Below are 19,271 nucleotides of genomic sequence, written 5' to 3' on the forward strand. Positions count from 1 at the left end.
CTAAACTGAGATTCATGGTGCTATGAATGCCAGTTTTTATCATCACGTGATACGAATTTAACCAATCCAAGGGTTTATAATAAAGGGATTTTTAGAGATTGGAATTATATATATATATTACCCATATATGGGCTGTGAGATGCGGGTGAATATATTATGTTATATCTTTCCCTAGGGCTGACGAGGCCAGAACGTGGATCCATGGTGGACGTGCCTGAACCTTCTTGGATAGGGGCACGTTAATACAGTTCCCAGTTCCCCAGACAGAAGCTATAGTTCCCCGCTGATGCCATGACGTTAGTTTGGTGACGTCATCGGTTTCCTAACTGTCGTCTCTCGTTGATGAGATTTTACAAAGCATTTAGCTCCACCAGTGTTCAGTTTTTGTTGAAATGGTTTAAGCAATTTGTTCTTGTTAACAATTTAACATGCTCTAAACTAATTTCATTCACTTCCCACTAGAAACATCAGTTCATTAGGAATGTGACCTCTCGGGCTTACATTTGATTTGTGTACCTTTTGAAGTCATTGCTTTTCATCCATGACGTCATCAGTTTCCTCAGACTTTCTCGTCTTGTATATTGTATAGTTTGTGTCATGTAAGAAGTTTAAAGTTTAAGTTTCTAAACTCTTTACACTATGGGTAATAAATACAATAACCCACTCGATACTCGGAATTAGGATTATTTGTCCCGTGATATTAATGTTGTGACAGATAATCCGTAATTCCTCGTAACTCGTACGTTATTGTCTATATATATATATATATATATATATATATATATATATATATATATATATATATATATATATCTGATGATGAATCCATTTATAACGCGGATCACGACAACATGCAAAGTATGAATTGTCAGCCGTAAAAAAACGCACGTGAAAATTCCGAAATGCACTCGTTTGTTGAACGGCGAGGTTTAGGAAAGCGGACTGAGTATGAACACATTCACGACGGAGTGTGACGAGTACCCGCCGACCAGTGTCGGCAGAGAAGTATGAACCTAGCTTCTAAGCTAGACGGACGTATAACTGTCCAAATGTCCGTCTAGCTCTCTTACAGTCAGAGTACTCGGGCTATGTTTTTATCAGACGTCGCCCGGTCCCCCACCCCCTTCATTCATTCCATATATAAGTCCCATCAAAAAACCCTTCTTTACATTGATGGGGGGGGGGGGGGGGGGGGGGCCGGGCGGATATCTGTCCGATATGGCTATGATATCTACGCGTACGACATATAAATACTACCCTCATCAGCCGATAGTCGGTATTTTACGCTGGCCTCGGTTTCGAGCGGATGCCCTTCTTTTTTCGATGGCAGCTTACGCACAGCCAAACTTCGAAGTGCCAGCCACAAATAACGATGAGTGAGTGCATATTAGAAGATATGTCAGTACATAATTTATCAATTATTCCATCGCTTTTGATATTGTATTAAATGCCGATGTTCATTCCAAGTGACAGTCAACGTGCATGTATACAAAGAACGGAACACCGACCTAGCGCGTGTACCTTGCCTTGAGTATTGGTTTTGTTTTTCATACCAGTTTGATTTCGTAGACTGGTTTTGTTTGACTCGATTTCATTTCGTACCACTAATATCTTGTATCAAAGTAATTTCGTATCATCATAAGTTAAAACATTTACAACTAATTACTTAAATTAGGCCTACAACAAAAACATTTAAAGCAGACTTTTTTTTTCAGCTTGTGGAGTGACTGGAATTTAAATTATTATTATTATTATCATTATCATTATCATCAGTGCTTGTGGAGTGACTGGAATTTAAATTATTGTTATTATTATTATTATTATTATTATTATTATTTATTATTTATTTTATTTTTAATTTTGTTTATAATATTAATAAATTAAACTTGTTATACTTTAGAACACATCTCTAGGTAGGTGCAGATCTAGGATTTATACATACTCTGGTCAGATCGGGTCACATGGTTTAATGAACAAGCTGTTGTAGTGCACACCTGTCAATGTCATGGGCATAGGTGTTGACTTATGCCAGCTCTTCTGTCCAGGAAAGGAAAGGGTTTCCAGTAACCTATAGGTTACCTCTCATTGTCTCAAATCCCTTCACAAGCACATTCATACTTTGTTGTTCATTCATGCCACTGTTCTCTATGTACTTATACTGTATAGAGAATTATACATGAGTGGCCATCAGATACCATTTATTTCACGAGTTGTTTTAAAATGTATCTAACGAGCAAAAGTGAATTTGATACATCTTTAAACAAGTTGTGATATAAATGGTATCTAACGGACACAGATATATTATTCTATTTCTTACATATCCTCAAAAACCAGGTTTTAAGCAAATTTTAACATCTTTTTCGACTAAAAGTTATTTACAGCCATTGCATTTGTAGCTAACTTATGCGTCACAGACACATTGTCAGGTTAACTATACATCATAAGTGTAATCTATTTGCACTGTTGTTTTTCAATGGATGCATGGCACTGGTGACCTGGTCATCACCTAGGAGCAACCAGTCGTATGCCTCGAAATTGTCAACATTCGTATGTGTAAACATCCCATGTGTTATGAAAAATAATACATGGTGTTCTCACCAACGGGTATGTAAGAAATCTAAATAACACTAAGATTCTGTGCAGAACGAATTACCATTCTCAATTTTCTTGATATGTGGTAACCTGAACAACCGTCCTTGACTTATTTCAATCCCTGCTAGAGCTATTTTCATCCGGAAGGAAATGTTTTATTTAACATCGTATTTAACAATGCACTCAACACATTTTATTTATGGTTATATGGCGTCAGACATATGGTCAAGGACCACACAGATATATAAAGAGGAAATCTGCTGTCGCCATTTCGTGGACTACTCTTTGCAATTAGCAGCAAGGGATCTTTTATATACACCATCCCACAGACAGGATAGTACATACCACAGCCTTTGTTACACCAGTTGTTGAGCACTGGCTGGAACGAGAAATAGCCCAATGGGGCCACTGATAGGGATCGATCCTAAACCGACCACGCATCAAGCGAGCACTTTACCACTGGGCTACATCCCACCCCCATTTTCATCAAACCAAAAGGCCTTTTTTATCAGATGTTTTAATTCTATGAAAAATTGATTTTGTATATCAGATTTATAAACATAATTGTATAGTGTACACTGAAAGGAGAGGAGTCCAACTGCATCTGTACACTGTGTCTATAGTTTTACTTAGTAGCTCAGTGGTAAAATGCTCAATGATGCACAGTTGGTGTGGGATCGATCCCCGTCGGTGGGCTCATTTGGGTTATTTTGCGTTCCGGCCAGTGCACCACAATTGGTAAATCAAAGGCTGTGGTGTGTGCTATCCTGTCTTTTGGAATGGTGCATATAAAAGATCCATTGCTACTAATGGAAAAATGTATCAGGTTTCCTTTCTAAGACTATATGTCAAAAGTACTAAATGTTTGACATAATTAATATATCAATATGATCTAGTGGTGTCGTTAAACAAAACAAACGTTAACTTTATATTTTTACTTCCTAGATTCACGTTTGATATCCACTGCTTGAAAAGGTTTCTCAAACTCTTCTGGTTGATGTTTCCAGGATGTAAAAGTATTGCATCTTTGTTGTGCTGGTTTCTTCTCTGTTTGTCAGTCCTAGGTAAGCATTATTTACCTAATCTCGCTGGACTGAATTAGTCAGCTTTTGCACAGTGCTAGATAAATCTGTCTAGCAGTCCCATGGTAGACAATTTCTAAATACGTCTGATGTCATAACTCATGTGTTTCATAATTCTGTTTGCCATTTCACGTTGTATCATTGTTTTAAAAATATTTAAGCAAATTAATATTTTCAACAATATATTTATTGGTAAGTTGTTAAATGTTTATGTTGTTATGTGGACTATATTTTTCTGCATATGATTAAATGAGTTTGTAGATGAAATGTTTATGAATCATTCTACAATAAATAAACTGTATCTTACAAAATTAATGTTTTGTTACTGTAATTAAATGGGCAAGAAAAATAATCAATCACCATTGTGAGATGTAGATAAGGCAATTATCTATACTTTACAATGTTGATAGATTCTGTTATTGTTACCTCATGCATACAGGGGCATAGCGTGGTATGAAAAGAATCAATCACCATTGTGAGATGTAGATAAGGCAATTATCTATACCTCACAACGGTGATAGATTCTGTTATTGTTACCTCATGCATACAGGGGCATAGCGTGGTATGAAAAGAATCAATCACCATTGTGAGATGTAGATAAGGCAATTATCTATACCTCACAACGGTGATAGATTCTGTTATTGTTACCTCATGCATACAGGGGCATAGCGTGGTATGAAAAGAATCAATCACCATTGTGAGATGTAGATAAGACAATTATCTATACCTCACAACGGTGATAGATTCTGTTATTGTTACCTCATGCATACAGGGGCATAGCGTGGTATGAACCTATCGGGGTGGGGGTGTTGAATATTAACCTAGGGCACCCATTTATCTACATGTTCTTTGAACACCTCCATGTAAATGAATAATTTAATATTACACTGTACAAGCTTGTTTCAGCCTCAGCAGGGAGGTTTGCTCAACCCCCTACCAAACCCCTCCAGGCTATGTCCCTGGCATTATTTACATGAGTTCTTTGTACAGCGCAAGAATTCTCATCTCATTTTTTAAGACAAACCCTACAATTTCAAATCCGCAAACACACCTGGTAACTGAAATTGACAACAGGCTGTGGTTTGCCGAGCAATGGCCACACAGGCGACGAATCGAGCGTATACTTTTGATGTTCTCTGTTCATAGCGAACACACATGAATTTTTTAAAAGTGCAGTTGAACTTGTATTTCATATTTGTGCATGATATTATTATATGGTAACCAGACACTGTAACTTTAATATTATTCCACTGACCCACAACTTAATTTTAGTATCAGAAATGAAGAGATTGCTTCTGATGCAAACAACATTAAATGAGTATTACTGTATATGGGTCATTCCACAGATAAGGTAAAAAATCATGGATGATTTTGTCCTCATCAATTTATTTAGTAAATATTTACTTCACTTTTATCTTTTATATGAAAATAAATATTGTGGATGATGCTTTAGCAAGAGCATAAATATTCATCATTTCAATGATAATTATTTCGTCGTAACTGATACTCGGTAGTCAAAAACTAAATTTTGTCAAATTTGTCCACTAAGTTACTGTCCCATACAGTAAGTCTATACATACACTTCTGTGTAAACCAAATATACTGGTATAATTATTTTTCACTCAAAACCATTTTATTCTGGATAGTGTTTAGTGTTGAAATCAATTTGATAAATTACGCATTATGTCCACTATGTTATTATTTTATTTTACACCAGTACACTCACTGAAAGATACATATGGAATGTTTTTAAATACTCACCAGATGGCATTGCAATCTCTAACAGTAATGAGAAGCATGTTTTTGATCAGATGTAACATATTTCTAATTTATTTCCAATTTTGGAAACATGAGTCAGTCGTACCTTTATTATATGTCTGCAAGGTTACCAATGTAGTAATCCACCAATATACTGAATGAGTTTGACCATTATACCACAAAGTAGGTTAACTATACCAAAACCTAAAACAAAAGCCTGAGTGGTAATATGTCAGACTAGCAAGGTCATAGGATGAGACATTCAAGAAAATGTCTACTATGTTACCGTCTGCTAAGTTACCTTCAACAAAGTAACTTAGTAGACCAATGTTGGTAACCTAGTAGACAAACAGGAAAAAAATGTCATCACTAGATGGGGATATTGCTAAAATGTTACTATTAATATGTCTCCTACGTGCAGTGTTCTAGCTAGGATTTTGATGGGGCAGGGCGCTAATTTAATTGTAGGGCATTTTTTTTTCGCGAAAATCTTATTTTTGATGCGAGTACTGGATATCATCGAATTTTTTACATTCATAAATATCATATATGTAGAAATATCTATGCTGATTTTTAATTTACAAAACGTTTTTGGAGGGAGGGGAACAATCGATTTCTAAACCCAAATATATTATTCTTAAATTTGGATGCTTGATAAAAACAGTACATTCATCGCTGTATGCAGTATTATTGTACTAATGCACTAAATATAGACACTATTAAAACAATTCTCGTTCCAGCCAGTGCAACACGACTGGTATGTGCTGTGGTATGTGCTATCCTGTCTGTGGGATGGTGTATATAAACGATCCTTTGCTACTAAAGGAAAAAAATAGCAGGTTTTTCTCTAAGACTAAATTTCAAAATTACCAAATGTTTGACATCCAATAGCCGATTATTAATAAATCAATATGCTCTAGTGGTGTCGTTAAATAAAATCAAACTTTAACTATTAAAATGTTTTACAAAAGGTTGGATCAACAAAAAAATCCTATTCTTTTTTCTATTATATATATCATTTATACCATTTAATATAATGCCCAAATATAATTTAAAATAAATAAATTAAATAATTAAAAGAAATCAAGAATTGAAAAAAAAAAGAGAATGATTAGAAATAAATAAAAATAAATAAAAGAACAAACAAATTAAAAAATTGATATAAGGATATATTTGTAACAAGTTGCTCACTGCATTTAAAAATGGCTATTATTGCATGTCACGGTCTAGATAGATTTCATTAAGTAGCTTTTGCAGACATGCTTTTAACAAAACAGTTATGCCTACATAGACCAAATAACCAGTGTTGCTAGTTTACTCTGTGCCATATTATAAAGATGCAATCAATGTATCATTGATAAGGACTACTGACATCCGTTAAAACTATATGTACCTTGGTCTGGGTATTTGCAAAGGCACAAATTACTTTAAAAAATTTACTTTCTATCGAAGTTTATCATGATGGTCTACTTTCATCTAGGTGTTTGCTAGGTGGTGTGTGGTTATGTGCATGACGGTGTGAGGATTACTTCGCATTCAAGCTTTGTAAGACTGCCTGTCCCGCTCGTTTGCAGTCATATCGACTAACAATAGAAAAGAAAAAACATACCACGTTAATGCTATCGGCTTTCACAACTGTGGCCAAACAATGTATTGTCAAACGTTTTTTAGTTGGGAATTCAGACTTGTAACAACACTATACCCGCTTTGAGAGGAAAACAAGATTTTGTATTTTTATTTGACAATGAATTAGGGCAGGGCGGCACAAAACGGGGGCAGGTCGCAGCGCCCCTCTATTTGTTGCTAGCTAGAACACTGCTATGTGTGTATACTGAATAATAGTTGACCTATTTAAAGTGTAGTCCTAGAATATTGGCCTTATTGCAAATTTGTGACACATTAGTAACATAGCGGCCAACACGGTAACTTAGTGGCCACACTATCAGTATATCAGCTACCAGTATAAAACACATCACAGTTGTCATCACATTGATTTATACTAATAGTTACTGATGGACACATATTTGTTTTCAGTTATTTTAATAAACACAGGTACATTTGATTTTAACTACTGTCAGTGTACCAGTTAATTACTATATATGCTTTCTTTCTAACATTTGCAGAGTGCCACTAAAATTAGGATTAACTTTTTTATGTGGAACTAGGATAGTAAGAAGTCCGAGATGTGTCTTGATATATAAATAATTTTAAGGGTCGTGTGTTATGATGTGCACTGTATTGATATTTGGCAGGGCTAGCTCTGGGTCAGCAGAACATTTTCGCCAAATTATCTATTAAACTTCAAATATAGCAAAAACCTAGTTATTTTTAATCAAAATATAAATTATTACATAAAATTATTTCAACAAATTAAAATAAAATTTGCTAGTTTTTGAAATTCACAATTGGTGACTTTGGGAAATGTTTGTGGTAATATGTTGATTATGTAGAAGCTGTATGCACAATTATGTTTAGTACTAATGACATCTTTTCAATTTGATTTGGTGGTATACAGTATATCCTAATGAATGCATTCTCTACCTGGCACATGGAAGTGTCACCGAAGTAAATAATAATAAATTTAAAAAATGAACAAACAAAAAATATCCCTCTCCCACCGAATTCTGACCAGTTACGTTTGTTCAATAGCTGACCTGTGCAAATGCAAATACATTCCTTCTGCAGAGTTCTTATATTCTGACTTCTGTAGAGTCACATTAATTATGAAATATTGGTTAACTACTCCTACTCAAAGGTTCCCTCCCATTCTGCCTACAACCCACTTTGCCTACACCCATTTTGCCTACAACCCATTATGTCTACAGTGTGAAAAAGTGACATCCCCAGTTCATAGTGGGACAATCCCTATTATTTTGCGTCTCAAACCAATATAAAAATATTGTATTACATAAACAATTAGCTTATAATGAACATAAGTAATGTAATTGGGGCTTAGTTGCGCAAAGGTGATTTCATGCTCTTTATGGTGATTAGTATTAGTCCAATGATCCCATAATGTGATCTTTAATATGTGATCAAAGTGAAATGGTCTTCATGATTCTTTGATATAGGATTAACGTTCAACTTTGTACAAAATATTTGTTTAATATTTGTGAGGTCATTTTATAGTTTAATTGTTTTTGTTGTGTAATGTTAATCGTTTTTATAATAAAATATGTGTTTGTCATATTATTTTGTCATGTTATTTTTATACATAGGGACCATACATGGAATGCTCCACTTTTAACTGGGGATGGCATCTTTTCATACTGAGTGTAGGCAAAGTGGGTTGTAGGCAAAATGGGAGGACACCTACTCAAATTACAGCACAAATAGCCTAACCAACACTGAAGTGATTGTTGATGTATCTCCTTGTGCACAATCCCATGGGTCGATGTTAATTTGTCCACTTTTGATCATTATTTTACCTTAAACTACTACAAATAAAGGATATTCGTGCATCTTTGCATTAAATGTATCTGGCTGTATTTTTTGACAATTCAATTTTCAACTAGGGATCATAAGATACAATGAGACAGCTATTCAGGTGGCGTCCATTCTGCATCAACAGTAAGGACATTTATGGGTATATTTATGAAGACTGGTTGTCTCCTTCCAAAACCAACCTTCTAATGGTAGTTAACATAAACATACTGACACAAGTTATGAGGCCAAGTCTTATAAATGCATACATTTAACATAAAGTTTCAAAAGTGTTGAAAAAAAAACCCAGAAATAATATATGGTTTTGTCATTTGACCGGCCTTGGTGGCGTCGTGGCAGGCCATCGGTCTACAGGCTGGTAGGTACTGGGTTCGGATCCCAGTCGAGGCATGGGATTTTTAATCCAGATACCGACTCCAAACCCTGAGTGAGTGCTCCGCAAGGCTCAATGGGTAGGTGTAAACCACTTGCACCGACCAGTGATCCATAACTGGTTCAACAAAGGCCATGGTTTGTGCTATCCTGTCTGTGAGAAGCGCAAATAAAAGATCCCTTGCTGCTAATCGGAAGAGTAGCCCATGTAGTGGCGACAGCGGGTTTCCTCTCAAAATCTGTGTGGTCCTTAACCATATGTCTGACGCCATATAACCGTAAATAAAATGTGTTGAGTGCGTCGTTAAATAAAACATTTCTTTCTTTTTGTCATTTGAAGTAAATAAAAAAAAAAGTGTTTTGGCTTGTAGTTCAATTTTGTATTTGTTATATTGGTCCATCAGGGGTTCTGCCAGAGGGTAAAATAGGTATGGCGCAATACCCAAATTTTGGGGTAAATTTAATTTTTTTAAGTTAACTTTTGACAAAATTAATTATTCTTATCATTACTGTATGATTTTCTTAACCCTAACCCTAAACGTAACCCACTTTCTTTCTGGAGGAGGCCCCATATTGTGGTTGCATTCTATAACACCATACCCATTTCTTTCTGTCCATGGAACATATTTGTTTGATTCCAAATAGCCAGTACGATATTCATGCTGAGGTGTCTTTAATCATTAATTTACTCACTTGGATTAAATTTGTAAGAGTTAAGACTTTAAATGTTATTTATTGTCATTGCCGATTGAATCATTTACATCTGATGATGACCTCACATCAGTAAAATAATTACCGGGTATTTGTCTGTATTTCGACCTGTGACCTTGTTACTCATTCTTATTACTGTATCAGTCTATTCTGATCATTAAATATAGATAATCAGAGGTTTTATTATAAGATAACTTAGTGGAAGTTAAACCTGGTCTACTATGTTACTGCATGTCCACTAGGTTACTTTCATGAACAAATGTATTTTTTTAAATTAAAATGTATGTTGTTAATGGATATTAGCATATTTTTACAAAGGCAGTAAAAGGACCGCTGTGCTGGTTGATATATAGTAAAACTACTTCTTGCAACATATAAGAAATATTTTCCAAATTATAAGTGATAGTTTGTAAGAAAAATATATGATCAGAGTAAACATTTAGGCAATTACATAAAATATAACCTTATTTTGTAACAAAGTGAGATTAATTCATACAAAGGGACCACTTGCCTAAATTGTAGTACCATATAAAATTCCCCTAGTGTATGTTTAGTGCAATGCTTGATATTGCTGTTGTCCATAACTTAGTGGACACTATTTCTTACCGGTGACAGTTTTAAAAAACACACATACAAAATTAAAATGGCTGTTAGCGTGCCACGCCATCATTTCATGTGCAGAAATATAATAATATTGAATACAGTGCTGCAAATAAAAAATAGATTAAGGTTGTTTCATTTTTAAGAAAAACAAAATCTGAATTTTTCCTCTTTTCTGTGGAATGACCCATATACTATATACACAACACTTAAGCTATTTAAAAAAAAGGTCATAATTTTTTTTTCTCTCAACTGTATGCAGACTAATATTACATCAATAGTATATCATACACACATGCCTGTGTCAAAGGTGTCAGTAAGATAAATTAAACAAGAGCAGAGTTTAATTTATGTTGACCCAAATGCATCCACACTGAAACACCGCATGTGCATTGTGGAGTCTCATAATCTATTGTTAAGGTATGTGTTGTACATGTCACACAGAATGTTACAATCAGTCACTAGCCATGCTTGTATATTGGGCAGTCGAGCCATCCTCCCTCCAGAAAATATATGCAGACCTGTCGACCTAGTCAAGAGAAAGCAGGAGGTGTGTGTTGAAAATGCAGGAGATTTTGTCAAAAAGCAGAAACTTTTGTCAAAGAGCATGAGATTTTTTTAAATGCACACAATTTAACACAAAATCACAAGTTTAAATTTTTTTATTACAATAAGTTATATGAACACTACATAATGTCATATATACTTGTCAACCTTATAGATCTTGGCATTACTATACTATAATGAGGAACAGTGGTGTGGTACTTATTTAAAATCATTATAATGATGCAATAAACATTGTATTTCCACTAATCATATAATATATGTTAAAAAGAGATAATTCGCCTGAGCGGGGGGGGGGGGGGGGGGGGGGCGGCGTTGACGCCATGCCTAGTGCACCCAAGTGTCATTTCAAGGGTGAATACGAGGTCCAGTCAGATTTTTAATGTGCCCAGACCACTGCTTGGTTACAACAGCCTGTAGAATCAGGTTCTTCTTGGGAAGAAGTAGATTCAGAACGGATTCCAAATTAATAGAAGTCACACTTCATACCACTGGGCCAGTGTACCTCCCACTGAATATTACTAAAACTCTGAGCCTGTCACATATCATGGTAATGACTTAAAGGGCCATTCCTGAGTTTGCTGCATTTTTTAAGATGTTGTCGACTAACAGACTTTTTAACGATTGTAATTACATATCAAATATATTTTTCTGCACAATATATTAGTGGCTGTATATTAAACGTGTTTCTGATCGTTTTAATATTTGTACTAGGTTAAATTTCATTTTATTTCCTAAAATATATTTTTTCATATGTACAAAATTATTTGAAGACAAAATCCAGTTTGGGCTTCTTACAAATATTAAGACGACCAGAAACACATTGAATATAAAAACAATGATATTGTAAACAAGAAAATACATTTAATATGTAGGCTTAATCGTAGAAATATTTTATTAGTTGGAAACATCTTACAATGTAGCAAACTCAGGAATGTCCCTTTAAGGGAGTGATCTGCACGAAATATCACTTGAAAGTTTTGTATTGCCATCCCAATATCAACAAGTACCAAATATCAAGAGCTGATATAATAATTGTTCAGTTACCTAGCTAATGAATACATAGAGGCTCATCAACAATTATGTAAAGCACAAATTGTAATTTTTAGTGCTGCCCCCCCCCCCCCCCCCCCCCCCCCCAGTCCAACCAGAGGAAACTATAAGTTTTTGAAATGTTGTGTAGTGCTATACTGTTACAGATCATGTTTTACTTTCATGACAATTTACAAATTTTTGACAGTTATGGCCCTTGAATTTACGAGATATGAAATTTTTTTTTCCAGATTTTTGTGTTTTTGGCAAAGCCTCAATATATTAAGCTGAAATTTTGTGTATAACTTTATCATGTATTATTACAGATCAAGTGTGACTTTCATGGCGATTTACCCATTTTTTACAGTTATGACTTTTTTCTCAACTTAAGAGATATGAAAATTTGTTGGGCCCGGTAGGCGACATTCAGAATGTTTGTTTTTATACACCCTCTCGCCTTTCCAATATTTCTGAATAAACTGTCTGTCAAGTAATTAAGCTTTTGTTAATTTGATTAAATTTGACAACATTTTAAACCTGTTGAATTAATTATTTTAGCTAGTAATATTCAATTTCAAATATTTATCTCATTATTGCTATGTTTTTGTTGTTATTGTTGTAAAGGTAACTAAAACCACAGTTTTTATTTTCAGAGCAGTATATAATCTACAACATAGGTCAGATTCCCAGCAAGTTTTATCTGGTTCTCGGCAACAAAGATGAACCTGGTTTCAAAGAGGAGATAATCGAGGCTGTGGTGCTCATACTGGCAGAAGGCTTTGTAAGTAGATTAATAAAGACTTTGTAAGTAGATTAATAAAGACTTTGTAAGTAGACTAATAAAGACTGTAAGTAGATTAATAAAGACTTTGTAAGTAGATTAATAAAGACTTTGTAAGTAGATTAATAAAGACTTTGTAAGTGGACTAATAAAGACTGTAAGTAGATTAATAAAGACTTTGTAAGTAGATTAATAAAGACTTTGTAAGTAGATTAATAAAGACTTTGTAAGTGGACTAATAAAGACTGTAAGTAGATTAATAAAGACTGTACAGCGCCGTATCCAAAGTGTTCGTGAAAATGACATCAGTAACACTTTTCTACCTTCCGCAAAATGCGTGTTTTTCCCAAGTTTCCTAAAACGAAGCCTTTTGATACAATCCCTATTTATATATTTTTTATGTAGCTACACTGGTGACGTCATGAATTAGTCGTCTGCTCTCTTGATCTTGACGCAGACAGTGTTTTGCAAAATGGGTCACAAATCCACAGATCTCACTACCGAGAAAAAACAACTGATTGTTGACTTAAAATCGCATGGCCACAGAAATTCAGAAATTGTCAAATTATTGACTGTGCCCGAGTCCACCATTCGATCAGTGTGGAAAAAATATTGTATAAGCGGAAGTGTTGAGAATGCCAAAAGAACTGGTTGACCACGAAAGATCACAATTAGAGGAGAATTATGTTTACTTTGGAGTGTCAAAACAAATCGCGGGTAAGTTCTTAGAGATATAACTGCTGATTTTAATTAAGGTAGGAGCAGGGGTGGGGAAAAGCCCTATTTTCCCAGTCTGGGACCATTTCTCGATCTCTGAGACCAAAATTATTTTTTAAAAACGCGCGTTTGCCGGTCCCACTTTTGTCATTCTTGTCGGTCCGAAGCACCTGTCCATTTCTATTACTGGAACAAATTCCTATCGGTCAAGTGGACCGGCCAGCCCAGACATCGGTATCTCGTGCATGATTTAAAATAATAAATAAATAGTGGTCAATAGTGGTCTGGTGTTTCAGAGTTTGTGATTTTAAAGTCTGCCTAAGTATATCGCCAGTCACTGAAGTCGGACCTACAGTAGTGTCAATCGACTGCCACTAGGCTAGACATTTGTCAAAGTCGCTGAGTCGGTCAAGAGATTACACAGACATTAACCATAGCACCATTCTTGGTTTAGAGAGCCATCAATGTATTACACTCCAATTAAAACAAAGGACCCAGAATTTGCAACTGGTTACAATCAACACCTGTCAACACCTGTGTACGGAGCTCTGTCGGGTCGAGTGTCCTAGTCCGAAGCAAGAGGCTTTTGTGCAATACAAACTGCTTAAAATAGCATAAAATAAAATGAAATAATCTATAAATGTATTTATTGTTGACTGTTCAATGTAGTGTATCCAATAATTATAAAGGATTTTAAAATTAACAAAAGGTTTCCACCTTTTTTTTAACAAGTGGGAGTAAGCAGAACAGCTACATGTACTGTTATCTCAAGAGCCAGTAGAGGTCAAATTTCATCCAATCAATGATGACGTTATTACTCTCTTTGTCTAAACATGTGCTAGCTCAGGCTGTCAAACGCTTCAACGGTGCCATCTTTTATTAATTTTCAAGATACAGTACTGAATACTCGTACTTTTTATACATATATGGGAATTAAAATTCATAACTTTTATTCCTTTTTTTATATTATTTATTCTATTATGTAAAATCTATACAATTTGTGGGGGTTTTCACTGATCATATGTGATTAAAAAAAAATATTATTTTTTTCATGTTAATTGTTTTGCGTTCATGATTCAAGATAAAACTATATAAATATCACTATGATTTTTAAAAAAACTATTTGGCAAATATGTTTTTTTGTTTTTGTTTTTTTTAATTCCTCCCACCCCCCCGGTTGTGACGACATCAAGTGGGACCGATTGACAATTTTATTTTTCCCCACCCCTGGGTAGGAGAGTGAAAGTTCATCCTGTGACAATTCAAAGAATTTGACACAAAAATAAGATTTTTAGGCGAGTTATTCGAAAAAAAATGAGTATCCGTGAAGTGAACAAAAAAAAGTGACTGTTGTGGTGCCTGGACAGGAGATGGTGGGATGTTAATAACCATTGGAGTCAAGTGATATTTACTGATGAATCTCAGATAGTAATTGGCAAAAACCACTGTGTTTTTATTTAGCGAGCTGCACATGAAGCATACCGTCCCGAATGCATGTCTGTTCCAAGTCAACGAAGGGTGTCGATTATGATCTGGGGCTGCATTACATGGCATGGTGTCGGAACTTTATGTATGGTTAATGGAAACATTAATGCTGAAAAGTATCGTGAAATACTCGACAATCATCTCTGGCCTGTTTTAGCACGACATTTTATTGATAAACCATATCGTTTTCAGGATGACAATGCACCTTGTCATAGAGCTCGATTAATCGAGGCATATAAACGTGAAAATAATATTCGTGGTATGACATGGCCTGCTCAGTCACCAGACTTGAACATAATAGAAAATATTTGGTTAAGAATGAAAAAAATACTGCAAAACAAGGCCCTAACCATAAAAATGTCTGAAGAGTTGTTCGCTGCAGTTCTTGACATATGGGAAAATTTGAATGTGGAATACATTCAAAGTTTATATTTTTCACTTCCACGTGACATTATGGCTTGCATTCGTAACAAGGGACACTTAACCAAATATTGAGGTACGGTGCTGTAAGTAGATTAATAAAGACTTTGTAAGTAGACTAATGAAGACTTTGTAAGTAGACTAATGAAGACTTTGCAAGTATATTAATAAAAACTTTGTAAGTGGACTAATAAAGACTTTGTAAGTAGATTAATGAAGCTTTGTAAGTTGATTAATAAAGACTTTGTAAGTGGACTAATAAAGACTTTGTAGTAGATTAATGAAGACTTTGTAAGTAGATTAATAAAGACTTTGTAAGTAGATTAATAAAGACTTTGTAAAGAGGTTAATAAAGACTAAGTAGATTAATGAAGACTTTGTAAGTAGCTTAATACAGACTTTGTAAGTAGATTAATACAAAGTAGATTAATACAGACTAAGTAGCTTAATACAGACTTTGTAAGTAGATTAATACAAAGTAGCTTAATACAGACTTTGTAAGTAGATTAATACAAAGTAGATTAATGAAGACTTTGTAAGTAGACTAATACAGACTTTGTAAGTAGCTTAATACAGACTTTGTAAGTAGATTAATACAAAGTAGATTAATACAGACTTTGTAAGTAGATTAATACAGACTTTGTAAGTAGATTAATACAAAGTAGATTAATACAGACTTTGTAAGTAAATTAATACAAAGTAGATTAATACAGACTTTGTAAGGAGTTTAATAAAGAAAGTTTAGCAAATATCTTTTATGACTTCTAAATTTGCCATGGTTGAATAAACTTAAAAGAAAGCCAGGTCCTCCTATTGTGATAGGCAAAGGTTGATGAGTTTATGTTGTTTCTAAATGGTAAACATTTCAGATGTGAATACTAATTAATAAAAATAGGTTAATTAATAAATGTTGTGCCATTTCTTTTAACATTAGCTAAACGTTCGTTGTTGAGTATAGATTAATAAAGACTGGAGGTGAAGTATGGGATCACCATATTGATGTTATTACATCTCCCTTACAAAAAAGATGTTAAAGTTTGTTTTTGTTTAATGACATCTCTAGAGCACATTAATTTATTAATCAGTGGATACTAGATGTCAAACATTTGGTAATTTTGACATATAGTCTTAGGGATGAAACCAGCCACATTTTTCCATTAGTAGCAAAGGAGGGTTTATATACACCATCGGACAGACAGGATAGCACAGAGCACAGTCTTTATTGTACCAGTCATGATGCACTGGCTGCACTGAGAAATAGCCCAATGGGCTCCCCTACAGGGATCGATCCTAGAGTGACTGCGCATCAGGGGAACTCTTTATCACTAGGCTACGACCCACCTCTATGAAAAAGAAAGTCATCATATTAATCAGGTCCTCCCCCCCCCCCCCCCCTTTTCTTTTTCAAAGACACTTACATTTCCAGTATTCAGTTCCCTATAAGTTATATCAGTTAGTTCTTACCTTAATTCAGAGGCAGATTCAAGGGGAGGACCAGGGGACCCATCTCCTCTTAAAATATTCAAGTGGCCTTTTTTCCCCATATTTAATTAAACCCGCGCTTGCGGTGGGTCCTACCGACAATAAAATGGGCGGAGCTTCAAGCCAGAGATAATGATCACGTGATCTAGCAACAAGGTAACATTCTGTGAGTTACAATTAAACAAATAGTCACGTAGCCTCAGAGAAAGAAAGCTGTACTCACGCAACGTTAGAATGAAGAACCACATTCCCGGTTGTTATTTTTTATCATTTAGATTAGAAATAAAGATGTTCCACAACAGAATCCCAAATATATCATGCAAAGTTGCGAGTCTTCGGTTTTAGATTTTTGTTTACCAACTGTTCTGCATGGACAACGTGGATCTTCATAAAATGTCACCGAGGTAAAATCGCGACCAATGTTTTCATTCCAGTCTAAGATGGCTAGGTTACTTCTTCGTTTATATTCCTTGTCAGAGAAGGAAATGCGTTTGTCATGGTATACCAGACAAGCATTGTTGAATGATTCCATATAGTGTGTATCGACACATGTGACGTAGTCTCCCGGTGTTTTGTATATGACAAGTCGCTTGATTGCGCAATCGAAAAGTTTGATAGTGATCGGGTCTCGCAATATGATTTTGCTGGGCTTGTAGTTTTTATCAGTTTTACATCTTGATTCAGGCAAACAGTTATCGTGTATATTTTGATAATGTAAAACTATATTGTCAAGAAGACTTCTGAGTTTTTCTGGCGATCCAACACAATATTTCATGGCGTAATAACAATGCGTTTTCACCGTGCCATTTCCCAGCATGGAACTTGACAGGGCCAGTGCAGACTTTTTTCATTTGTTTACTAATTCCCTTTGTTGCATGCCATGTGTCATTTGCGTTAGTAACACCAACACGGTTTTCTGACAAGTATTTATTTATGGTGACATTTCGGTCGTGTCGGTGGATGTTGACATTGATTCCACATTTATCAAAATGGTCGTATAATTTCTTTACACCGAATGTCTCATGTCTTTGGCTTACTGGATCGTCATCTTTGGAGACGACTGCCAGTCCTATGACCTTTTTTGTTTCAAATCCAATGGCAACCACGTCAGAATGCCGTGCTTTATTTCGCCACCCATGCCTTGCGTCTGTCAATATCGTAATTCCTTTGAAGTCAGAATTAATATCAGAACATTGAAGTGTTGTGATAGCCGTTTCTTCGTCAACAGCATCTTTAATAGATTGATCAGCGATGTTATTTGTTTTGCAACAGTATAAATCTAAAAATCCACTGACGAAAGTCTCTGATAACTGACCAAATCCTGCAGATGCGACAAAACGTTCATACTGTGAATATCGCAAACCAGACACAAAAAGTGCATGCAAGATGCGAAAATTTGCGAGGAATGGTCCACCCGGCAAACGAGGTGATGTGTCCACTTTCATGCTATGTTGTTTCTCACAGTGCAACGAAATTTTTCCTGTGTGCCCTGAGTATTCTATGGTTTAAATTTCCATGTGTTTTGAACATTCATGGGCATGTACCTGTAATCCGACACAAATATTTTTTATTGCCGATTCTGTAATGAGACACATCTTTTCTGTACTCTGTTCCTTTGGACATGGTAAATATGTTGAAAATTTGTGAGCGGTTCCCAAATCATCTGCAGCGGTGTTGCTTGGTGGCAATGCATGTTGTTGAAGATAAAAATAAAAAACCTCGTGTAGAATTGTGCTTTTGCTTCAGGCTGCAAAATGACCGGGTTCGCATTGCAAAAAGCGATGCAAAATCTTGCGATCGCGATGCAATAGTGTCACAATGACTAGCAGTTTGCGATGCATGTTTTTTGTAACCAAATTGATCTTTGAATTGAGATCGCGGGAGAAGAACGCACTTAGGGGTGTCAATTTTCCGTGATCGCAGCCAAGGCAACTGATTCGCCAATGATAAACATTTTAAAAATTTATCTCAGTGTACAACCTTCTTGCGTGTGTTAGTATTTCAAATAGAAAATACTGTCAGAATATGCGGAGGATGTTTGACGTTTTAACAAGAACAGTGACGTAACGTACTATTTGCTACGTCATCGTGGTAACCTAATTTGCAAGCAGCTATGAGTCTGACTTTGTACACTGAACTTGTAGCCTACCGTGCACGCAAATATATGATGTTTACGAATTAAATATACCGCGAAAATTGCGAACATGCTGATAGCTCCGCGAATTTAATTA

The 19,271-nt window shown here is 35.2% G+C and overlaps 1 protein-coding gene across 1 annotated transcript in view; it reads left to right on the forward strand.

Annotated features, from left to right (window-relative positions):
- Positions 1–1,259: 1,259 nt before the first annotated feature.
- Positions 1,260–19,271, forward strand: part of LOC121371253 (lysosomal cobalamin transporter ABCD4-like) — a 60,015-nt gene continuing 42,003 nt past the window's right edge. The window contains exons 1-3 of the mRNA XM_041497001.1: positions 1,260–1,376; positions 3,538–3,656; positions 12,809–12,936. Coding sequence (XP_041352935.1) covers positions 1,324–1,376; positions 3,538–3,656; positions 12,809–12,936 — 300 coding nt within the window. The 5' untranslated portion in view covers positions 1,260–1,323. The remainder of the gene's footprint in view (positions 1,377–3,537; positions 3,657–12,808; positions 12,937–19,271) is intronic.

The sequence above is a fragment of the Gigantopelta aegis genome, chromosome 4 (genome assembly GCF_016097555.1).
Source record: "Gigantopelta aegis isolate Gae_Host chromosome 4, Gae_host_genome, whole genome shotgun sequence".
Lineage (NCBI taxonomy): Eukaryota > Metazoa > Mollusca > Gastropoda > Neomphalida > Peltospiridae > Gigantopelta > Gigantopelta aegis.